Source organism: Lepus europaeus, chromosome 11 (genome assembly GCF_033115175.1).
Source record: "Lepus europaeus isolate LE1 chromosome 11, mLepTim1.pri, whole genome shotgun sequence".
NCBI classification, from domain to species: domain Eukaryota; kingdom Metazoa; phylum Chordata; class Mammalia; order Lagomorpha; family Leporidae; genus Lepus; species Lepus europaeus.
This window is the reverse complement of record NC_084837.1, coordinates 25,339,559-25,365,298: the sequence shown is the minus strand read 5'-3', so window position 1 is coordinate 25,365,298 and position 25,740 is coordinate 25,339,559. Positions and strand designations below refer to the sequence as shown.

Genomic DNA, 25,740 nt, shown 5'->3' with positions numbered 1-25,740 from the left:
GCGCCCAGCGGCCCGCCCGAGCGCGCCGGCCGCGGGACCAGAGTGCCGCCCTGAGGCCGGCGGAGGACACGACACCCTCCGGGCCGCGCCGCCGCGCCCCCCTAGCCCGGCGCGTCCTTCCAGGGCCTAGCTCGCTCGCTCCTGCTGCGGGAGACCCGCGCAGCACGGCCCTCGGGGGGCCGACGGGCCTCCGTTAAACCGTCCCCAGATTCGTCAGGTAAACCTGGGCGGTGACGGGTGAAGGGAGAAGGGTGGGCACGAGAGAGAGAGAGAGGGGCAGGCAGCCCTCCACGTTCAACCCGGAAAAGGTACGTGGAGGGCACCGGGCCAGGGGCAGCCTGGCGGTGGGGCGCCGGGGAGGGCCGAGGTAGCCGAGCCGCGGCACACCCTACTGCACCTTCCTGTTTTGCAAAGCATTCCCGGTGGTGCCAGTTTGAGGTTGCACCGCACACCTGCACAACCTGTCTGGTGCTGAGCTTTTCTGAGCCGTAGCTGAAAGCCTGCCGCCCCGGGAGGCTGCGCCCGGCCCGTAACCCTTTTGGGCACAGCCCTGGGTTGTCGCGTATCTCGTGGCTGCAGGAGTTCGGGGGGTGGGGGTGGGGGGGGAGGGCTCCGACCAAGTCGGGGTCCACAGAGCCTGGTTCTGGTTCTCCCGCTTGGATGCCATCTGGGACAGGGGGTGGTGTTTGGCAACATCTCGAGGTGCCCTTATCTTTAGTTTTGGAGAGGATACGTTGTTTTCCATCTGACACCCTAGAAAGTGTTGGTACAGCACTTGGCAGCGTTGTGAAGAGGGTTATCAGCTGTGAGAGGTTAAAACTACTTGGCAGCGCGCAGAACATGCGACAGGCATCCAGGGACATCATTGGGCCGGTGTTCTCACAAGTTGTTTTTTGCAGTTTCGGTTCCAGTCTGGCTTGGAAGATAGAGATTCAGTTGCCAGCTTTCTGTATGCTTCCGAAGTTATTCCGTGAACCCAGCAGAGGTTGTTTTTATTTTATTTTATTTTTGACAGGCAGAGTGGACAGTGAGAGAGAGAGAGAGAGACAGACAGACAGACAGACAGAAAGGTCTTCCTTTGCCGTTGGTTCACCCTGCAATGCGGCTGCCGTGGTGCGGCCGGCGCACCGCGCTGATCCGATGGCAGGAGCCAGGTGCTTCTCCTGGTCTCCCATGCGGGTGCAGGGCCCAAGGAATTGGGCCATCCTTCACTGCCTTCCCGGGCCACAGCAGAGAGCTGGCCTGGAAGAGGGGCAACCGGGACAGAATCCGGTGCCCCGACCAGGGCTAGAACCCGGTGTGCCGGCGCCAGGGCTCAACAGGCTAATCCTCCCCCTAGAGGTTTTAACAGAAGAGCCAGATAACAGGCAGCGCTCTTAGTGACCGGAAAATCGCCAAAGAGTAAATTGCAGATGTTGGCATGTGGCTTTTAGCACCCACCTCAACCCTGTTCCTGGGAAGTAGGTGCCTGCTTGTTGGTCGTTGAAACCAGTTGTATGATGTAGAAATTAAATCGAGGCTTCTACAGGACAGGGGATACATGGATTTTCTTGGGCTTTGCACACAAAAGGCAGTTATTTAGGGCCTATAAGTAAGCCCAGACATAACATGCTCCATGGACAAAGCCCATGTGTTTGCTGCATTGAAAAAATTGTCGAAGAACAGTTCTTTCTTTCAGAGCTTCTTGGCACTCGTTTTGGTGGGCACATATTCTGACTTCGATGACTCAAAAATCTCTTTAAATGTTCTGTTGGTGTCTTAGTACTTGTTTACTGTCATTGACTTCTGTTTTAAAAGAAAATCTGGCCTGATACGTTGATTCATTCTCTAGTCAGAAATTCATTTCTTCTTTCTTAGACCTGTATTAGTCCACAGAGAATTTGAGGCAGCACACAGAAAATTTAAACCGTAGGACAAAGAGTAAGTGAAGAAACTGCTCTAAAGTTAAATAGAGGGAAGATAGGACACCTGAGCAAGGCAACAAATTGGCTGCAGCGGGGAATTTTTGTACTGTTTTGAGATCAGATGTGCCCGCTGATCGAGAGGCACATCGTTTCCTGATGTTAAGGCTGCGGAAAAAATAGGAGAAACTCTGAATGTTCAGTCTGAGACAAGGCGAATACCCATCTGACAATCCTTTAAGCATGTTATTCTTGAAACACAAGGTTTAAATAAATTAGGCCATAAAAGTTTGAGGTTGGGACTTCAGCAAAACCCTGGAGTGCAGACATTTTATGCTACCAGTAATGGCAGATCCATACACTTCGGCCATCAGCATGGAAAAAGTCAAGATTTTACATGGTAGTTAAAAAAATGTGCCTGCTATAGTCATTACTTTTCTTGTACCACAACTGGTGCTAAGGGGAAAAACATTCGCTCCTACTAACTCCAAAAGAATCTGAAGGATTTTTTTTTGGTCCTGGTTGAGTTAATTTTAATAAGATCAGTGAAGTCATAGCTGGTGGATTTAACATTACGTGGTTGGAGAGAGAATTCATTTGTTTTCATTAAACACAGTAAATTTGATTTTGTAACTTAAACAATTAAGCATTTAATTTTAAGGTTTAAGTTTATGTAATAATAAACCACTGTCAGTAATAGGACAGTTTCTTAAGAACTTACAATTTTATAATGACAAAGTATTGAGTAAGAGGAAGTAATGCTTGGTAGGTCCATCAGCCCAATCTAATTATCATGTAGTTTTGGTGTCTTCATGTTATCTGATATGCAAATATTTTCCAGCTTTGTTTAAATATAACTATCCTGGTTTGCTCTGTACTTCACAGTATTTTTCCCTTCTTTCAAAGTTCTGCAATAGCATGCTAACTGTAATCAGTGGCTGTATTAGTTTCAATTCTGATTTTATAAAGGCTAAACAAAAAAGGGACATAAATTTTTAAGTCTTCTCTAAAGCTGAGGTTCACGATTTACTATCCAAGAGAAAATAGATAATTAAAATCTTTAAGTGTGTGATAGGACAGAACATATGGACAGTAGTTTTAGTCTGTGGAACATAAAAGTTTAAGCAAGATAATCCGATGAGTCTTGGAACAAAACTACTTGACAGATGTAACTGTGTGATTCAGTTGACTGCTCTATAGAGTTATTAAATGAATTAAATGTTGGATTTTCAAATAATTATTATTAAACTCTTCTTTCTGTTACTAATTAGGACCACTTTTCTGTTGAGGCAAGAACCATGTATCCAAAATAGAGAACAATTGTTGTATTTTATTCTGCATAGCAGTAGAGCATGGATCTCATTCAGAGTCAGTATCAGGTCATTATGATAGGAGTTTTAAACTGAAGAGGTGAGGAAAGCCAGGCGCATCCCTTTTTTTATCCAGCTTGAATTGATCTTAAGATATGTTAAGAAGCTGTTTCTATTAATCTTTGTCCTCAGGTTGTTATATTAAAGCTTGTAAAGAATTGGTAGAAGAGTTCTATATTCTGCCCACAAGTTGGTTGTTTGTAAATTCAATAGCTAAGAGAAGATAAAGAGTTACAAATAATCTTATGCTGTTCATTATCAATTTCTTCATATTGTAATAGATACTGTGCTCAGAAGCGGTGCCTAAAGTTTGCCTGTACCCCAAGAATACTAGCGTTATGGGCAGAAGAAGCCAAAATGCCCAACTGTGGTCCTGTCCTACAGCTGTGTCGCTGTTGTAGGATTCCAGTAAACTTCTTCCTTTTGCACCTGCAAGGAAACACGGATAATGGCTTCTCACTGCTGCTGTCTCAGGGTCCTTCACATCCCGTGTGGGTTGCCTTACCCCTGTTCTCGTTTATACAGATATTCCTTTGACCAGGTCATCTTTCTGTGGTTTTTCTTCCCAGAACTGTGATTGATTCAGTTGTAGAAATTGGAAGTAGTCTCAGAAAAAAAGACCCTTGAAATGGCTTTCTGGTATGTTATCACATATCTGATGATGAACTGGGTAACTTACTTGTCAAGGAAAATGGAACCAGGGGTATTGCATAGCATGGAGTGCCATCACCACTATGAGCAGTGGCACGAGATGGAGTGCCAGCGGGGGCACAGGATTGGAAGATCAATCTCCAGTACTCAGCTGCTAGGACAGTGGTGTTATTACAAATAGACAGTGATGTCAAGACAAAACGGAGAGCCTGAGTTCCAGACTTAAGGCATGAGAAAACTTCTTTGGTCTCTTTGAAGAAATCCATCTTCTCTTGCAGCTGCTGGGCATTTATGACTGAGGATAAAACCCAGGTGAAGGCTACAAAATTGTAATGTTAATGAAATGAGAGACTAGTTCTGTTCTACTAAAGTAAGAGCATTGGTGGTGAACTTCTGGGACCCTGTGACATGTGATAGATATATTTGAGCAGATATGAATGAAGCTGGGAACTTTGAACAAGAGTTAGCTAGAGTTTCAGCATAGCCCTGATGGGAGTACAAGCCTGCTCTTGGAGAAGAGAAGTTAGAGAATCTTGCCAAATATTTACCCAAGACTCAAAATTGATGTGTAGACTTGAACATTTAGTTCTTTCACCTGGGTTACTTGAAACGTATTCCTAATAATAGCTTACATTCTATATGATGAGATACCAGAATGTCTCAGATATACTTAAACAGAGGAATCTGAAGATTCAGGGAGATGGGACTGTTGAACTTGCTCTTTTATGTGCATCCTGTTTGGAGCCTACTATATTTACTTTTTTAAGAAAAATTATTTTTATTGTATTTGAAAGGCACTAAGACAGAGAGGGGAGAGAGAGAGGGGGAGAGAAATTGAGATTTTCCATCCTCTGCTTCACTCCCCAAATGCCCACAACCACCAGGGCTGGGCCAGGTTGAAGTTTGGACCAGGAATTCCATCCAGGTCTTCCATATGAGTGCCAGGGACACATATATTTGAGTCATCATCTGCTGCCTTCCAGGGTGCACATTAGCAAGGAAATGGGATCCAAAGTAGAGAAACCAGGATTTGAACCAGACACAGTCACTCCAATATGAGATGCAGGCATCTTAGCTGCTGTGCCAGACACCCCGCACTGAACGACTACACACACACACACACACACACACCACCACCACCACCATGAGTGTTTGCTTTTATTAATAAATTAAGTGGGGCGATATAAATATTTTTGAAAAGTTCTTTGATGACTGTCTTCAACAGGTTGAAAATGATGATCAGGATTCCACAATGAGAAATCCATGATTCTAGTGGGACTATTGAGATTCTGGTAGATGCCATGTGGCTTCACTGTCAAATACATGGTCAGCACAGTTACCATGGTAACCCTCAGGCAGAAGTAATAAGAAGGGTGTTTGATATGTGGTTGTGACTTGATGACTCCTGAGTCTCTAGGAATGAATGAAACCATCAGTCTGCTTAAGTGCAACTGGATATAGGTAGGTGGAAAAAGTCTAGGTCTGATGAGCAGAAATCTAGTCCTTGTAATAGAAATTCAAGATACCCAATTCCTAGACTTAAGCCCATTCACAACCCTGGAGACTCTTTACCCTAGCTATTTTTTTTTTAAACTTTTTTTTTTTTTTTTTTTAATTTTAAAAAAATTTTTTGACAGGCAGAGTGGACAGTAGAGGGAGACAGAGAGAAAGGTCTTCCTTTTTGCCGTTGGTTCACCCTCCAATGACCGCCGCGGGAGGCGCACTGCGGCCGGCGCACCACGCTGTTCCGATGGCAGGAGCCGGGTGCTTCTCCTGGTCTCCCATGGGGTGCAGGGCCCAAGCACTTGGGCCATCCTCCACTGCACTCCCTGGCCACAGCAGAGAGCTGGACTGGAAGAGGGGCAACCGGGACAGGATCGGTGCCCTGACCGGGACTAGAACCCGGTGTGCTGGCGCCGCAAGGCGGAGGATTAGCCTGTTAAGCCACGGCGCCGGCCAACCCTGGAGACTCTTAACTAAAGAGGAGATTAGATTCCTTTGATATTTCTAGAGGGACCTATGACCTTTTACCAGGGTGGAAGTGAACTAAGGAATAGGAAACTCTCATGCCTTCTGGAGGTGAATAGATACTGGTCTTGAACACTAATCCTTACAGTCTCAAATTGCCACCAGAAGTGATCAGAGTAGAAATTAAAGAAATCAAATGTAGTCTTGGTTCAGGTTCATTTCATAATAGGTACAAGTGGGAGTGATGATCCATTTTGGGGTTTCCATTCCCAAAATATATTTGAGACTAGATACATTGAGTAGCAGAATCCTTCTATTAGGTTTATGTTGTGTAAGGGGAACTATCAGTGGTATGGCCAAATGTAACTCCTCCCACCCGTCTCTTCCCATGTCTAAGTAAGACACCAAAATTAAACTTCATTACTGGGGAAATTACAGAGTTTAGTGCCACCATTAAAGATCTGAAAAGTGGAGGTCTTTCCCTTTTAATTCAACTGTTTGGCTTGTACAGTAGCCAAATTAGTTTTGAAGAGAGTCTGGATTTTTAAAAATTTAATCAAATTTGGTGCCAATCATAGTTGTAATTTCACTTGTGGGATCTTCACTGGAACAGATTAGCACAGCCCTCGGCACCTATAATGTAGCTATTGAGTTGAAACCCAGAATGGAGCTTTCTTTTCAATTCTCATCAGCAGAAATAACCAGGAGTGGGGCCTTCACATGACTGTGAAAGCACTGTTATTGTCTTACTTCAGGGCTACTTAAATACTTCTGTTCTTTGATAGAGGAACATTCCAGAACATACTTGTCCATTACCTTGATGACATTAAGAAAATTGGAAGTGGAGAGCAGAAAATAGCAACGACCTGAGATACTTTAAAAGACGCTATACTATAGAAAGAGAGATGGACTCAGATCAGGGACGTGCCGTTTTTAGAGAACTTTCGGATAACCCAGTGGAGGTCTGGTGCTTTGCCTTGTGTCATCTCCCTCAGAGAAAAGTGCACAGCACTTGGTTGCCTTATTTGGATTTTGAAGACGACATACTACATTGAGTGCTCTTTGACCCTTTTATCATGTGCCTTGTATGACCATCAGTTTTTTATGAGACTTGGGGCCGCATAATGCCTTTTGGGAGGTCCAGGCTGTGCTGCAGGCTGCCCTGATGCTTGGGCTTTAGGACTCAGCAGACAAGACTGTGTAGAATAACGAAACTGTTTAGAATCTCTCACAAGCACCGGCGCCATGGCTCAACAGGCTAATCCTCCGCCTAGCAGCGCCGGCACACCGGGTTCTAGTCCCAGTCGGCGCCAGATTCTGTCCCGGTTGCCCCTGTTCCAGGCCAGCTCTCTGCTATGGCCCGGAGTGCAGTGGAGGATGGCCCTGCACCCCATGGGAGACCAGGAGAAGCACCTGGCTCCTGCCTTCAGATCAGCGCAGCGCGGCGGCCATTGGGGGGTGAACCAACGGCAAAGGAAGACCTTTCTCTCTCCCTCTCTCTCTCTCTCACTGTCCACTCTGCCTGTCAAAAAAAAAAAAAAAAAAAATCTCTCACAAGCCCACAGAGGAATCCCAGTGCAGATCGCTAGGGTTTTGGAATAAGGACATTCCCTCATCTGTTTATAGCTATTCTCCATTCGAAAGGCAATTCTTGGCAGAGACTTGATTAGAAACTAAACACCTGACCGAGGGATTCTAAGTGACTATGTGACATGAACTGCTCTTTGAAACTGGGAGTTCTTTAATTTACTGAATCATGAATTGAACTTGGGCAGCAGAATTCCATTGTCACATGGAAAGGTATAATTGGGATTGCCTGAGCTGATCTGGAAGACATAAGGAAATTGCATGGATAAGCTTCCATGGCACTTGCCCTTATTTCTTTGCTACTCACCCACCCCACCCCCCACCCCAAACCATACCTTGGCCATTTCACAGAGGAAGAAAAAGTTCAGGCCTGGTTTGTTAATGGGCTGCATGATATGATAGTACCAGCTTAAAGCAGATAGCCCCTGGACTGTGGCTCTACTTCATAATGGGGTTGGCCTGAAAGATAGTGATGAAAAGAAATTCTCCCAGTGGGCTTCTGTCCTCTTTGTTAGGAACAAGAGTTGCCCTGAGGTATGGGTCTATACAGATTTATGCACAGTAGCTAATAGGTTGGTCAATAAGCTGGAAAGAAGAGCTGAGATAAAGAAGGCAGTGGGAGAGATAATTTCACATTCTGGCAATTTTGAGAATACTATCTGTGAACTACAGTACTACCCACCAGAGGGCATACATCTCAGTGATGAGTTCTGTGAGATGGTTTGTCCTGCAGATAGCATTCTGGTGCTTGCTTAGCAGCCTATAGGCAGGGGGAATGTAAAACAAGGGTAGACTGCTGCTTGCCCAGTGTTATTCTGTTACTGCCCCAGTGAAGTATTTAACTTGCTTATAGGAGATGCTATTGCAGAAACCTCAGTATGATCCTATTCCATACAGTCTGGATATACTAGTCAACCATCTGGCAGCCAGTTTAGTTACTCTAGAGCCTTTGTTTCATGGAGGGAAGAGTCGTTCTTCCTCATGGTTTTCTAATACAAGTGTATGTGACCCGTGTTGTGGCGTAGTGTGTTAAGCCCTGCCTGCAATGCTGGCATCCCATATCAGAGCCCCTGGTTCAAATCCCAGATGCTCTGCTTCTGACCCAGTTCCCTGCTAATGCACCTGGGAAAGCAGCAGAACATGGCCCAGAACCACATGTGGTCCCAGGCTCCTGGCTTCAGACTGGCCCAGCCCCAGTCACAGCCATTGGGGACTGAACCAGAAGATGGGAGATCTCTTTCTCGCTCTGTCTCTCTCTCTCTCTCTCTCTCTCTTGTTGTCATTCCACTTTACAAATAAATATAGTAAATATTTTTTAAAAGATGTATTTATGGCCGGTGCCGTGGCTTAACAGGCTAATCCTCCGCCTTGCGACGCCAGCACACCAGGTTCTAGTCCCGGTTGAGGCGTCGGATTCTATCCCGGTTGCCTTCTTCCAGGGCCAGCTCTCTGCTATGGCCTGGGAAGGCAGTGGAGGATGGCCCAAGTGCTTGGGCCCTGCACCCGCATGGGAGACCAGGAGAAGCACCTGGCTCCTGCCTTCGGATCAGCACAATGCGCCGGCCGCAGTGGCCATTGGGAGGTGAACCAACGGATAAAAGGAAGACCTTTTTCTCTGTCTCTCTCTCTCACTGTCCACTCTGCCTGTCAAAAAAAAAAAAAAGATGTATTTATTTTATTTGAAAGGCAGAGTTACAGAGAGGCTCAGACAGACAGACGGACAGAGGTCTTCCATTTGCTGGTTCACTCCCCAATTGGCCGCAATGGCTGGAGCTGTGCTGATCAGAAATCAGGAGCTTCTTCCAGGTCTCCCATGCCGGTGCAGGGGCCCAAGGTCTTGGGCCATCTTCTGCTGCTTTCCTGGGCCATAGCAGAGAGCTGGATCAGAAGTGGAGCAGCTGGGGCTCGAACCAGCGCCCATATGGGATGCCAGCACTGCAGACAAGCGGCCTCACCCGCTATGCCACAGCGCCGGCCCCAAGATATTTTTTTAAAAAAATACAAGTTGACTTTGCCTGTCTGGAAAGCTTTTTCTAGTACCACAATTAATGGACATATAGAATGCCTTATTCTAATGCCTAATTCTCTATATTAAAAATGTTATCTTTGAGTAAGAAACTAATTTTTGCTGTGAGGGAAGTTAACTGCTCTTACCTCAGACTCATCCCTCAGAAGCAGCTAGGAACGGTCTGCCAAAGCACCAGTTGTGGTGCTGAAAGAAACCCTGGGAAGATATGGTATAGGACTTCACCCAGTAGCCATTACATATTGCCATCCACCCCATGTTCAGAATGCATGGGCCGGGAACCAAGGGGCAGAGGAAGGAGTGACTCTTCTGTTACTACTCATAGCTCTCTTGAGGAATTTTTGTCCCTACAACTTTGTGTCTACAGTTCTGTCTCTACAACTCTGGGCTTAGTGATCTGAAGGCCAGAGTGCCCCAGGGACAAGTATTTTCACAAATAACACAGTCACAGTGCTATTAAATGAGAAGCTGAAACTACAGCCTGACCCTTTTGATGTCTTCAGACCAGTGACTCAGCACTCATAAAAGGGATCACTGTACTCGTGGGAATGATTGATCCGAGTGACTACAGGGACACTGGTTGTCATTCCACCAAGGGAATAAGGAGAACTGTGTCTGGAACCCCAGGTATGCACACGAGTGCCTCGTAGTATTCACATGTCTATTATATTACTAGACAGTGGAAAACTGCAGCAACTCAATAAAGATAAGACCACTAAGAACAGAGATCTTAGGGGAGTAGAGTTTGGGTTGTTCTAGCAGATGAGGTATTCGTAGAGGATAATAGGAAAAATGGGAGATATGATTATCACGTTGGGCTTTGGGCCCAATAACTACCGTCGCTCTTCTTTCCTCGCTGTCAGTAACAGAAGCTTTATTGACCTTTATTGTCCTTTTCCAGGTGGCCGTGTCCATCATGGGAGACTGATATACTCTCTCATCCTAGGGAATAAATCTTGACTTTGGCCTCATTCCTCTTGTTAAAGGAATGGTTTAGGCTCAGATAATTCTGGACAATGACACATGGCAGGAAGCCTGCTGGAGTGCTTCTGGGAAAGTTTCTCCTGCTTTTAACAAAGCACACAAGACGCAGGCATGCCTTTTTTTTTTTTTTCCCCCAGTCTCTAGACATGGCTTCCTATTTCTGATGACTGAAATGACAAATGCCATTTGGAATCAAAAGAAATCTCCTACTCATTAGCAATCACGCTCTAATTCTCCTCAACCTTCCACCCTCACCTCCCAGCAGTATTAAGTCAAATAATGGTACTTGAATGCAAGCCCTGTGATGCTGTGGCAGTTGATCTGATAACCAAGATGACTGCTAAGTGAATAATGAGTGGGCAGCATATAAAGTATAAAGTGTGTATGCTGGACGAAGCAATGTGCATCTCCCGAGTGGGACACAGAAAGACCATATGACATTTATAGTGGCTTGTATAATGGCACATATTGGTTTGTAATTCAAAACTTATGAATTGTTTATTTCTGAAATTTTCTGTTTCATATTTCTGGACTGTGGGTAACTGAAACCACAGGCAGTAGGGGGACTGCTGTCATTTCATTTTTAGTTCTCCCTATTTTCTAGTTAATTTTCCTTATTTATCTTGAAGAACATGAAACATTACCATGGTTCTAAGAGTGAGAATCTAGGAGTTAGAACAACACTCAGAGAAGTGTTAGCCCCCTAGTTTCTCCTACCCTCTTCTGCCCATTCTCCCATTGTTTACACCCTACTTCCACCATGTCTTGTAGGTAACTAATCTCATTGGTTTGCGATTTACTCTTGTATTTAGGTTGCATAGATGAACAGATGTGGTTATTTTTTCATGTCCTCCTTTTTTTTACAGGAAAAACACACTATACTTTGTTTTCTCCTCCATTTAACAGGCTATTCTGAAAATCACTCGGTATCAATTCATAAAGACTTCCTGTATTCCATTTTTATAGCTGCATGGTGTTCTATGGTCTGGTGTACTTAATTACTCTCCTAGATATGGGCATTTAGGTTATTGCCAGAATTTTATGATTACAAAAATTGCTGCAATAAATAACCAGTGCATTTTGAATTTCACACTATTGAGACTACTTCTTCAGAATAAAGTAAACTCAATGATTTACTATATATATATATATATATATATGTTCTAGCAGTGTCCACTGAAAAAGTCTACAAACAGTGATACTTTGGCCAGCAATGAGCACAAGTAGCAACTAGATCTTGGTTTCTAAATATCTTTGCTCATTAGAAGGAGCCAGAGCTTCTTGGAGTCCTGACGAATTCTACTTCTGAGGTAGGGGAAATGCGGGGAAAACCTGAAACATTTTTTGTGCCAGAGGCAAGGAAATGTTCAGAGACAAATAGGAACATGTTTAAAGGATGTAGGAGCTGACTCAAAGAGGATCCCACTGGCCAAAATCAAAATTGATTCAAAGATATCAATGGATTCTAAAATCATTGTGGGGAAAGTTCTTGGGCAACAGTATGAAATATACATTATAGAGACAGTTAACATTGAAATACTTTTTTTTTTTTGTAATTTGTATAGTCTCACAGTATTAGCCCAGCAATTACTTATTAATTATTAAGAGAAAATCTTTTAAGAAATTAATAACTTTTTCAATCAGGGAGTGGCTTTGAATTGCATCACTTATGTGGAGCACACTGTAGTGTTTTTGCTGGGATTTGACTGAGAGGAGTCTTTTAGGCTGGAATGTGAGATGAGACTGATAGTAAAGGAATGTAAGAGGAAATGCAAAACTTTTTACACAATGGATTTTTTTCATAGGTATGGTAGTGATGTGATGGTTGTCTTATGTTGTTTCATTAGTGTTTAGAGATGCCACCATAGTGAACATGAGCCCTCCTTAAAACCATAGTGTAAACTTGGGTTTGCAGAGTTCACAGCTCTGAGGTCACCAGGACCACTAAGTGAAACATGGAATGAGTAAGTTTCAGCAGTGGTGGATGAGCTTGGCTTCAGACATGTTGATTCTGACAAAATTAAAATGGAAGATGAAATAGGGGTAATGCCGGGCAGTTGTGGTGTGATGACTCTTCCTTTAAAAGATGAGAAGTGTGGATCATCAGCATGGAGCTCCTGTCTGAAGCCATCAGAGTAAAGGACCCTGAGTATAGAACAAGGAGCTGCTTACAGTAAGAAACAGGCAGAGCCCATGGATCTGGTGATGAACAGCCCAGCAGTGATCTCTTAGGAGAGCTGATGAGCAGAGAGTGTGGACAACCCCAGGAGGAGGAGAAACTGGGAGACAGTGGGGATGGGCATGGTGGCAGCTAGAGGGTCAGGTGGCCTGAAGGGGCTGGGATTGTGGAAAGAACAAAAGTTTGCAGGCAGAGGGGGAAGGAAGCAGCAAAAGGGAGAGCTTGAGAATATTTTTGAAGTATTTATTTCCTTTTGCTTTTCATTTAAAATTGTCTGCAACCATTATGGCTGCCAAGGCCCACTCAGGCTGTAAAATGATTTCGCTTCAAGTATTTGCTGTTGGGCCATACCTCTACAACTCTTGGGGAATTTTGCCCACCAGACCTTGAGTTCCTTTCAGACTACATTGATATTCTTGATATAAGTTTTGCTTTCTTGATTTTAAAAGGCAGGCCTGCTTGGTATACATATACCAAAATACATGATAACCTCTTTACCAACATGGGTTTAAAATGAAAAAAAAAAAAGAAAGAAAAAGAAAAAGAAAATGGGTGCCTGGTAGATACATGCAGGAAATGTTAAGTACGTGGCGTTGCTAGCCTGTCTTAATGTGAAGAAGGCACTGGAACCTGCAGAATGTGGAATGTTGGTTTGTATGTTGCTGGGACCAGATAATGCTGTCAAATTTTTTGAGAGAGTGTGTGCGAGGGTGTGCTGTCGATTTGTGTATGTTTTCCTTTGAAAATGTTGCAGTACGTCGTCGTCTGTCACTGTCTTCGCGCGCTGGGGGTGGGCTGAGGTGGGGAGGGTGTGACGCTGGTATTTGTGTGAACCCAGGCTTGTGATGCTGAGCTCGTTTCATCCGCTTTCTCCTCCCTTTCCCTCCCCGCTCCTTCCCACCAGCGCCACCGCAACCTCCTCGGAGCCCCAGCGAACTCCGCCCGGCGCGGGCACCCTGCGGCCCGGAGGACACAGCGAGCGAGCGCAGTGACGGCGCCTCGCCTCCCGCAGTCCCCGGACCACCATGGCCCAGAGCCGCAGGGACCGGAACAGTTGGGGTGAGTGGCAAAGGGTAACTCGGTAGCCTGCGCGGGGTCCGGCCCTCCACCGCGAGACGGGCAGGGCCAGGGGCCGCCCGCGGCGGGTGCCCGGGGCTGGGCGTGGGGTCGCTGCCGTGCCCGCTGCTGCAGGGCCCGGGAAGCATGGCTGAGCGGCGCCCGCGTCGCTGGGCTCCGCCGCTGGCCGAGGGCAGCCGCTCGGCGCAGGCCGGGCCCAGGCTGCCGCTCCCCACCCCCGCCCGCCTCCTCCCAGCATTTGGACAGCACCCACGGGGCGCCTCTGGGACTTGTGGATCCGGCCTCGGCGACAGGTTGGAAGGGTGGGGATGAGGGTGGGCGGGGGGCTTGTGGTCCCACGGCGGAGAGGGGACGGGGTCGGAGGTCTGGAGCGGGTGGCACCCAGCCCCCTTAGCGCAGGAGCTGCGAGCTCCCGGGCAGGCAGGCAGCGGGCTGAACAATGAGGGGCAGCGCGCCGGGTCGGCCCAACATTGCAGACCGCAGCGACTCCGGCAGCAGCGGCACCCTCTTGGGAGTCCCCGAGCACTGCAGTCCTCGTTTTAATTTGGGGGTCAGGTGTGCGGGGGTGCCGCGGAGGGGGAATTTGGGGAGAAAAGGAGCAAAGTTGTGATTTCCATTCTTCGGCCCCGCCCCGACCTGCTACCCCATTCAGGCCAGCTCAAGGGTGGCTTTGTTCTTTTGGTTTTACCTTTTGGAGACACTGGGCTCATGATTCAGCACCAGGCCGAGGGGAGGGGGAAGGAGAGGCCCAGTGGGTCCGCGCCGCGAGTGGGTGGGCGGCGCTCACGCAGCGGAGGAGCGCGCGCAGCGATGCGGGAGAGCGCGCGGCCCCGCCCGCCTCGCTCCAGGCCTGGTGTGGGCAGGTTGGGCGGCGTTTTCGCCTTGGGCTCCGAATTTCTTGCAGCACAGTGCTAAACTCCCCAGCGTTTTAGGAACTTAAGCTTTAGAAGGCATTTTATAACCCGAACCACAGAGGATCTCAGGCCCCTAAGCTTGGTGGGTAGGACATATTTCCGCTCGTGGGCTTTGAATTGTCACTTCAAAGTTCACACCTACGAGGAGATTCTCCTCCGTGGCTCAGTGGCCTGTCTTCCATTACTGTCTGCCTGCCTCAGGCAGACGTGCCCATTCTAACTGGTTATAGTTTGGTTTCCTTTTATCCCAAGACTGTCCGTCTCCTTGCTTCATTCGGTCACGGGGTCGACTTGACCGCCCAGGAGGCAGTTACCTAAGGTTTCTGGTAGGTATGGAGAGCAAGGCAGGGAGGTCTGGTGTTGGTCTAATTTAAGAGAAAGCAGTTTCGGTTTCTGAAGTCACGGAACCCAGTTTTAGTAGGCGCCACTATTGCAGTAACACCGTTTACCTTGCTTCTGGAATCTGGGTAAGCGTTTTCAGTGTAACCCCCTTGTGCCCCTCCCCTTGGCCTCTGGAATAGGAGTTTCTGGAACACTCACAGTTAAGGTGTTTGCTCAAGTCAGTCTGGGTCTGGGTCTTGGTAGATTGTTGACTCCACCCTGTTAAGAGACAGACGTGAAAATTTATTGTGAGCATTGAAACATTCCTCACTGCTGATGCTTTGCATCACTATTCTTCAGTATTTGATCACAGATTCCTTATGTAATGGAGATATTTTTTTCTTTGCCTCTTGGGAATGATTCTCAGATGGGATTTGCATTTTAAAAAAATCAAACAAGGACTTTATTAGAAATGCAGATTCCTACATCTTCCAACCAGAGCTTTTGGATCAATAGATCTGAAACATGGCCCAGGAATCTGTCTTTTAATTAGCATTTTAGATGATTGAGAAGCAGATGGTATTTGGATGTTACTCTGAGAAGCACTATCTTAGATTCAGTGTGTTTGATAAGAGCATATCCCAGAGAGTTTACCGAAAAATCATCAGGAGAGTTTCAACTCATATGATAGATGAGGAAAAGAAATACCAGAGTAACTATGTGTTCACTGGAAATGTTCACAGCAAAGAAATAGTGGAATTGGAGAGTTTTATCTTGATGTTTTATGGAAACAGTTTATTAAGATTTTTTCCCTCACTGTACTTATGTGTGATATGAATGACATAGGAAATGTAGCATATGAAGTAAGAGAGAAATTTTGGCAAAGACGTTAGCCATGTCTGCCTGTATTTTGTTTTGTTCCTGGCACCTGGTATAATGGCTAACACATAATAGGTGTTTAATGAGAGCAATGGTAACTAACATCCTAGAGTTAACGTCATGTCAGATAGATACTATCATTGCCATTCTATCTGTTAGAAGGTAGAGCTAGTAAATGGTAGAGCCAGGTTGTCGTCTCTGGCAATTTGACTTCAAAATCTTCTATCTTCAGGTCTACTGAGACTACCTTTTCATTGGATAGAGGTTTTTAAGTCACATTCACTTGTATGATGATATTTGGTTCTGAGCTTTTTAATCAATTTTATATGCTAGGACATATTAGCCCTTATTTTGCAGATGAAAAAACTAAGTCTCATATAGGTTAAATGACTTGATGAAGGTCATATACTTAGCAAGTTAGAAGAGTAAGACTAGAACCTGATACTGGGGGCCAGCACTGTGGCCTAGCGGGTAAAGCCCCAGTCTGCGGTGCTGGCATCCCATATGGGCGCTGGTTCGAGACCTGGCTGTTCCACTTCCAGTCAAGCTCTCTGCTGTGGCCTTCAAAAGCAATGGAAGATGGCCCAAGTCCTTGGGCCTCTGCACCCAGGTGGGAGACTTGGAGGAAGCTCCTGGCTCCTGGCTTCGGATCGGCACAGCTCCGGCTGTTGTGGCCATCTGGGGAGTGAACCAGCGGATGGAAGACCTCTCTCTCTGTCTCTACCTCTCTCTGTAACTCTGTCTTTCAAATAAATAAAATAAAGAACCTGAGACTTTTTTCCCCAATTTATTTTGTAAAACATGATGCTGTGGATTGTTTTTCTAAGAGAAATGGGCAGATGTGTGAAGATAACAAGGAAACATAGAAGCCAGAGATCTCTTATAAGAAAACTTCTTGGTGACAGCTTGAAAAAGAAGGCATTGAACTGAACTTATTATCATCTAACTAAGTACATAGATTTCAGACATGCTTGAAAGAAAAAGGCAGAGAATCAAGGTAGATAGTCCAGAGTTGGAAAATACAATGTTCCCAAGAAAAGGGCAAGAAAGACGTTTGAAAAATCTGTACAGGAGAGCTAAAAGTCCAATACAGACTCTGTAGGACCATACAACAGGATTATTTTTATCTGAGTGGGCAGGCACCTGTTAGGTCTTGTATGAACCACAGAAACCAGAATCCGAAAAGCATCTCTGCTGACCACCAGGGTTGGGGTTGGCATCTGAAGCTCATTCCAAGAGAGATCACTGGGAAGCAGGTCTATGCATAGACTTGAGATTCCCACCACTTGCACCTAAATATGCACCCAACATGAAGTTTGAGTAAACTGAAGTATTTAATAGCTCTTAAAGGTAGGCATTGCTGTTCTGATTTTAATATGTAAGTTACTTGAGATTTGGAGAGCACCGGTAACTTGGTCAGAGGAACCATAAATTCTTAGTTTTAGATCTAGGACTTAAGTTCTGGGTGGTGGAGCAGGCACTGGGCCTAGTTGTTGGGACCCCAGTTAAGATTCCAGAACCTTGTATCAGAATTCCTGGGTTTGGTACCTGCCTCTGGCTACTGATTCCAGCTACCTGCGGCTGTAGACTCTGGAAGTAGTGATGGCTAAAGTGGTTGGATTCCTGCCACTCACATGGGAGACCTGGATTGAATTCTTAGGCTGCTGGCTTCAGCCTGTCCTAGACCCTATGGTTATGAGCATTTGGGGAGTGACCTAGCAGGTGAGAGTAATCTTTCTTAGCCACTGCCCCCCCCCACACACACACATATTGATTCTCTCTCTCTCTCTAGCAAACAAACTTTTTAAAAATAATACATTCAGGGTTTTTTGCTTCCATAGTCCATGTGATGACAAGGACCTGGAATAATAAATAGTATGCAGAAACACATCGCAGGAAACCTACCTGCCAGCACTAGACTGGTATAAGAAATCAGTGCTCTATATATTTGATGAGAGCCTTGGACTGGAAAAATAGGCAAAGAATGTGCCAATGTGGAAAATAAGAGGGGACAGATGAGTATCAGAAACAGGAGCCCAGAAAACAGTCTTTCAGTACTGGGTGAGAGCTTAAGTACTACCAGAAACAAACCAGAAGTGGGTGCTGTTTTGTTTGATGTTTATTTGTTTGTGTCAGTTGAAGTTGCTCAAAAATAGAATAACGATTGTTACAAAACCTATCTGTGTACAAAAGAACATACAAAACAAAATGTTCAGTTAAAAAAGAATAGGAATGAGTACCTGTTTCTCCCCACCAGCTGAAGAAATAGAACTTTATCAATATTTTGTCACTGTTTGTGGACCCTTCTTAATGACAGCGTCTCCTTAATGCCATCCAAAAGTAAACACTCTCATATTTATGGGGTTTCTGTTCCCTTCATTAATTAAAAAAAAATTATTAGAGACAATATGCATCTGCTGGTATACTTCTCAGATTCCCTCAATGGCTGGAATTGGGCTGAAGCTGAGAGCTAGGAACTCAATCCAGGTCTCCCACATGAGTGGCAGGGACCCAAGTATTTGAGCCATCACTGCTGTCTCCCAAAGTCTGCCTGCATTACAGGAAGCTGGAGTCCGGAAGCAGAGTCCGGGATGGAACCTAGGCCCTCTAATATGTTATATGGATATCTTAGCCAGCAGCTTAACTGCTAGGTCAAATGTCCACTCCATCCCTTTTAGATTTTACTATAAATAAGTAAATAAATGTAGAGTTTGCTTTTTTCCATGAAATCTTTTTTGCTACATATTCTCACCTATACTTGGTGTTATAAATAACAAGTATCATAATTATTATGATATTTCTTTGTGGTTTAGTCTGTATTTTACCAATTACCATTGAGGACTGAGTACATTTTCATATATTTATTGGCTGTTTATTTTCCCTTTGTCCATTTTTTTAATGGTTTATTTATTTGAGAGGCAGAGTTACAGAGAGAGGGAGATACAGAGAGAGAGGTCTTTTATCTACTGGTTCATTCCCCAAATGGCTGTAACAGCCAATGCTGGGCCTATCCAAAGCCAGGAGCTTTTTCTGGGTCTCCCACATGGGTAAAGGAGCCTAAGCACTTAGGTCACCTTCCACTGCCTTGCCAGACTGTTAGCAGAGAACTGGATGAGAAGAGGAGAAGCCAGAACATGAACCAGCACCAATATGGATGCCGGGCACCACCACAGGTGGAGGGTTAACTTACTACACCACAACACTGGCCCTTCCTTGTCCATTTTTTGTTAGGTTAACTTTTTCTTTGTGCAAATGTTTTACATATTGTGGATATAAATCCGTTGTTGATTATTTGTCTTATAGATCTTTTTTGTCACTTTGTGACATGACTCTTTATGGTGTATTTTAATAAAAATAGGTTTGCATACAGTTGATTTGGTCAGTATTTTCCTTCATGGCTTGTATTTTTGCATTTTAAGAGGTATTCCTCAATCTCAGTCTTCCTTATGTTAATATCTGGTTTTAATTTTTTATACTTTATTTTTAAAAAATTTCTGATTGTAATAAAATACATATAACATAAATTTTATCATCTTAACCATTTTTAAATTTACTGTTCAGTGATATTAAGCACATTGGTATTGTTATGCAACTATTACCACCATCCATTTCCAGTATTCTTCATTTTGTAAAACTCATACTGTATACCTATTAAATAATACCTTTCCGTCACTCCTCTCCCTTCGTAGCCTCATGCCTAGCAGTTTTCATTCTACTTTCTGTCTCTGTGGTTTTGACTAGGTATCTTGTATAAGTAGCATGACTCTATTATGTCATCTGTCTTTTTGTTTCTGGCTTCTTTCACTTAGTATACTCAGAGTTCATCTGTGTTGTCACATGTGTCATGATTTCCTCCCTTCTTAAGGCTGAATAACATCGCATTGTATATACCATGTTTTGAGTATCCATTTGTCTTTCCATAGACACAGATTTTTCCACATTTTAGCTATTGTGAATGTCTGTTTGAGACTCTACTCCTAGCCTTTTGATTATGCATCCAGAAGTGGCATTGCTGGATCATACAGTAACTTTTTAAAATTTTTTTGAGTGACTGCCATTCTGTTTTCCACAACAGCTGTATCATTTATATGCTTACCAACAGTCAATACAGGTTCTAATTTTCTAAGATTTATTTTATTTGAAAGGCAAGATGACAGAGAGAAAGAGAAATTTTCTGTCTACTGCTTCATTCCCCAAAAGGCCACAACTGCCGAGGATGGGCCAGGATGTAGCCTGGAGCCAGGAACTTCATCCAGATCTTCCACATGGGCGGCAGGGACTAAATACGTGGGCTGTCTTCTGCTGCTTTCACAGGAACATTAGCAGGGAGATGGAATGGAAGTGGAGCAGCTGGGACTAGATCTGGCTGTGGCCACTGGCAAATTAATATCTGCTGCACCACAGTGCCATCCATACAGGTTCCGGCTTTTCCAAATCTTTGCCTGTACTTGTTAAATTTTATTTTTTTTAATAGTAGCCATTCTAATGGGTGTGCTGTAGTATCACATTGTAGTTTTGATTTGTATTTAATTTCTCTTGTGCTATCTTTTTTTTATCCATTGTTTACCTAAACGTATGTTAGTTAATTGGTAGAAATTTTTTATTTTTACAGTTCCTTTTCTGTTACTAATTTGTAACTACATCCATTGTGGTTGAAGAAAATACTTTGTATTTTATCAATTTTGAAAAACATATTGACTTAATTTGTGGCCTAACTTCTATTCTATGCAGAAGACTATTCCCTGTGTGCTTAGCAGAATGTGTATTTTGTTGTTAGGTTGTATCTATATTTGTCTGTTCAATCTACTTGGTGCACTGTGTTGTTCCTAGTTCCTTGCCTATTTTCTGAGTGGCTGATCTGTCCCTTATTGAGAGCAGAGTATTGCAGTCTCCTACTATTATTAGTAGAACTATCTACTTCTTTAGCTCTTCACATATTAGTGTAGAACTGTCTATTTCTTGTTTCAATTTTGTCACTTTTTGCTTCATATATTTTGATATTAACAAATTTTATAGATTCTTGCTGTATTAAAACTTTTGTTAATGGGAAAATACTCAAAAAGTTCATGAAAAAATGCAATTTTGAAAAACTACATGAATCAAGATTTTTATGCCCAAATAAGCATCTTTTAATTTCATTTTCCTTAAACTTTTTGAAGTACCCATGAGTCTAATGCCCTTCTTTGTCTCTTGTAACATTGTTTAATTTACCAAACAAAAAAGAATAATACCTACTAGCAATGACTTTAGGATTGCTTCTCTTGCTCTTTTTCGGATACTATTTGTGTGGACTTTTTCTCCATCCTTTCACTTTCATTCTAAAGTCAGTTTCTTGTAGACAGTATATAACTGGATCATATTTTGTTATGTTTTATTTGACTCATACTGCCTATCTATGTATTTTTGTTAGAGTTTAATCTATTTATATGTAAGGTAATTACCGGTAATAAGGGACTTCTGTCATTTTGCCATTAATTTTTTATATGTTTTATAGTTTCACTGGCCCTCATTTCCTTCATTACTGTCTTCTTATGAGGTTGGATGACTTTTTAAGAACAATGTTTTAATTCCCTTGTCATTTCCCTTTGTATATATTTTACAGCTATTTTTTTGTGGTTACCAGGGGGATTACAATTTAATACCCTAAGTTAAAACATTAATTTGTTAAATCCATCTAATTTAACTACATAAAAATTCTCCTTTATATCTATCTCCACCACTTTGTTATTTTTAAATTTTTAAATTGATTCAAAATAATTTTACCTAAATTATTTATGGAGTACAGTGTACTGTGGTTTTGTTTTTTTTTTTTTAAGATTTTATTCATTTATTTGGGAGATAGAGTTACAGACTAATCCAAAGCCAGGAGCCAGGAGCTTCCTCCATGTCTCCTATGTGGGTGCAGGGGCCCAAGCACTTGGGCCATCTTCTACTGCCTTCCCATGCCATAAACAGAGCTGGATCATAAAAGGAGCAGCTAGGACCCAAGCCAGTACCCATATATGATGCTGGTGCCATAGGCAGAAGCTTAGTCTACTTCGCCACAGCACTGGCCCCAGGACCATCCTTATCCTATACCTTGACAAGTCCTTGACCATCTGGTGCAAGCCCATGAACTTGTAGCTCCATGCCTTTGGTTCATGGCTACTGTCGGTTAGAAGACAATAATGGCTTTTCCTTCAGTCTGTCTTACCAATGTCATGAACACTCTTCTATGGCAAAATCTCAGCCAGAAGTTAGCTAAGAAGAGATGGTAAGAATTGCAGTGCTGTCACTTCTATTGCCTTTATATTTCTAGACTCTCCCATAAAGAAAATAGTTTACAATGGTGGAGATAGGCCTGTGCGTGACACAGATAGTATTCAGTGCAAACAGAGCAGCTGACTCAAAGTATGAAATGATTCTTTAGCAACCAAGTACTTCTAAAACGGACTTTTTTCAGTGACTGTAATTGAATATTTGTTTGTTTTTCTTGGTGGGAACATACTTCCCATCTGCCTTCATATTTAAAATGTGTGAACATATTTTCTTATGATTAAGTATTTTTCTGTAATATAGTTTCCAATGAATTCATATTTTGTATAGTGTAGCTGTGACATGATTTATGTACAGTTTCTTACAGTTAGGTATATAGATTGTTTCCAATTTGTCATTATATAAACAAGGCTGCTGTAAATCTCTTTGTTGATAAATACATATGCACAGTCTGATAATTTCCTTAAGATAAATTGTAGTTAATTATATTGTTCATTAAAAGGTATGTTCTTGTTTTTTTCTTCATTTCCAATACTGAATATATAAATAATATATAAAACTTTTATTAGCGCTGGCACACTGGGTTCTAGTCCCGGTCAGGGCACCGGATTCTGTCCCAGTGGCTCCTCTTCCACTCCAGCTCTCTGTTGTGGCCCGGGAGTGCAGTGGAGGATGGCCCAAGTGCTTGGGCCCTGCACCCACATGGGAGACCAGGAGAAGCACCTGGCTCCTGCCTTAGGATCAGCGCAGCGCACTGGCCACGGCAGCCATTGGAGGGTGAACCAATGGCAAAGGAAGACCTTTCTCTCTGTCTCTCTCTCTCTCTCACTGTCCACTCTGCCTGTCAAAAAAAAAAAAAAGCTTTTATTAGTTATGATAGCCAGAAAAATTGCCTTCTTTTAATTAGTGTATCTTTACTTTGCAGAATAACTGGACTTTTGCCTTATATGTATTGGCTGCTTGTATTTTTTCTTTCTATTAGGTGCTTATTTTTCTGTTGAGTTACACATACACACACACATTCATATACACAGTGCCCTTATCATGATGGAGACATCTGTTGAAATTTTTATGAAATTATTTTATACCTACTATAAATAAACAGCCTTTTAAATGTTTTCCCTAGTTCTTCCAAGGCTCTGATGTTATAGACCCACATTATTCCCTTTAACTCTCTCCCTTTAGGATATTGTCAACAGCAGATGTATTTGTTTTGGTGCCAACAAATTCTGAAATCCATGCATAGTGTTTTCATAATAAGCATATCCTGTGAACTTTTTGAAGATTCCACATATTTTTCCATAAACACTCAATTGTAACTTGTATCTCTGCTTTTGCTCTTAATAAGATTGGTCTTTATGAGGTACCATTTGTATTTGTTTCCTCATCTCCATTTGTCCCTTTCTGTGGAAAGTCTCTTTTTTAAAATTTTTTTATTTATTTATTTTGACAGGCAAAGTTATACAGTGAGAGACAGAGAGAAAGGTCTTCCTTCCATTGGCTCACCCCCCCAAATGGCCGCTACTGCCAGTGCTGCGCTGATCCGAAGCCAGGAGCCAGGTGCTTCTCCTGGTCTCCCACGCGGGTGCAGGGCCCAAGCACTTGGGCCATCCTCCACTGCACTCCCAGGCCACAGCAGAGAGCTGGGCTGGAAGAGGAGCAACCAGGACAGAATCCGGCATCCTAACCGGGACTAGAACCCGGGGTGCCGGCACCACAGGCAGAGGATTAGCCAAGTGAGCCGCGGCACAGACCGGAAAGTCTCTTTTTGCTATTCTTCTGGAAATTATCCTCAGCTACTCATTTAGACAAATATTTTCTGTCATTTAAGTTCCACAGTTAGAAGGAGTAATGGTTTAAGGAAAAGTTGTATTCCTTTTCACTTTAGTTGCTAAGAGACTGTTTCCTAGGTGCTGTGTCTTCTCTCTGACGGCTCCAGCGTACTCAGGTTTTGTCATCTTGTTTGGTTTAATTTTTATTGGAAAGATTGAGTATCTGTTTTTAGCAAAGTTTGCAATTTAAGTCAATTTTTAGAATGTCCAGCAAATGAGAATGATTATTCCCCACATTCTTTTTTTTTTTTTTTTTAAGATTGATTTATTTATTTGAAAGTCAGAAATAAGGGGTGGGGGAAGTGGGACAGAGAGAGAGAATGGAATCTTCCATCTGATGGTACACTCATCAGATGGCCACAATGGCCGGCACTGGGCCAGGCCCAAGCCAGAAGCCAGTAGCCTCATCCAGGTCTCTCATGAGGGTGGCAGGGGCCCAAACACTTGGGCCATCTTGCGCAGCTTTTCCCAGGCCATAAGCAGCTGGATCAGAAGTGGAGCAGCTGGAACACGAACTGGTACCCATTGCAGTGGCAACTACCCACTGCGCCACAGCACAGCCCCTGTTCTCCACATCTGAAAAGGTTGACGATTCCCTTTCTACATATCTAAATTCAGTAGCCGAATGCTGACTTCCAGTGAATTAGACCACCAGTTAGAGAGAGAGCGTCCCCACAGCCTCCACACTGAAGGCGAGATCCAGGACGGGAAAAGGAAAGGGCGCACAGGGCTGGTCCTCTCCTGTGTCATTGGATGAAGTGCTGATTCTCATCAGGAGTGCTGCCGAGCGGTTTCTCACCCTTCCCCTCGCAGCATTTGCACAGCGCTCAGGAGTGAAAAGGAAGCTTAGGTTAGCAGTTGTTTCCAATGTGTTGGAGGTTTTGTGCTGAGGGAACTCGGTGGGCATTCCGAAGGATTTTAGGATTATTCTAAATAAGGATAATATCTGCTTCTTAGATAATGCATGGTTATGAATCAACATACGAGTTGATCTTCCTCAGAGATACTAGCTGATAGTTTTCCTTTTTTATAATGTCCTTGCCGGAGTTGTTCTGCTTTATAAAGTTGAGAATGGCCCCTCATATTTCTTTTTACTAGAAACATTTGCTTGAGATTGCTTTTTTATTTTGCCAAATGTTTGGGAGAATTCACCAGGAAAGCTAACAGTCTGGAGTTTTCTTTGAATTAAAGTTTTAAGTTATTAACTTCTTTCGTAGATTTAAGAGTATCTAATACTTTTAATTTGTGTAAGTTTTTTTCGATTTTTTTTTATCAGCCTTAGATTGTTAATTTAATTTTTTTGGTCTTTATTTCTAATTCATTAATTTAAAAATTATTTACTTATTTATTTTATTTCTGCAAAAGGCTGAGATGGAAAGAGAGTGAGTGAGCTTTTAATTTGCAGATTTACTCCCCAGAAGCTCACAGCAGCTGGGTCTGGGGTAGGTTGAGGAAAGGAGCTGGAAACTCTATCAGGATCTCCCACATGGGTGGCAGGAACCCAACCGCTTAAGCCATCATCTGCTACTTCCCAGGGTATGCATTAGCAGGAAGCTGGAAGAGGGAGCACAGCCACTCCACCCCAGGCACTCCAGTATAGGACACAGGTGTCCCAAGCAGCGTTTTAACCACTATGCTAAACAGCCACTTCTAGTTCATTGATTAAAAAAAAAACTGTTTATTTATTTATTTTAAAGGTAGGGTTACACATGCATGCAGAGAGAGAGAAAGAGAGAGAGAGAGAGATGTTCCATCCACTGGTTCACTCCCCAAATAGCCACAGTGTCTGGGGCTGG

General features: G+C 43.5%; 1 protein-coding gene across 2 annotated transcripts in view; it reads left to right on the top strand.

Annotated features, from left to right (window-relative positions):
• The first annotated feature begins 118 nt into the window (after positions 1–118).
• ATL1 (atlastin GTPase 1) overlaps positions 119–25,740 on the top strand; it is an 82,899-nt gene continuing 57,277 nt past the window's right edge. For both annotated transcript variants that reach the window (XM_062205148.1, XM_062205149.1), the window contains exons 1-2: positions 119–217; positions 13,571–13,725. In XM_062205148.1, coding sequence (XP_062061132.1) covers positions 13,692–13,725 — 34 coding nt within the window. In that variant the 5' untranslated portion in view covers positions 119–217; positions 13,571–13,691. The remainder of the gene's footprint in view (positions 218–13,570; positions 13,726–25,740) is intronic.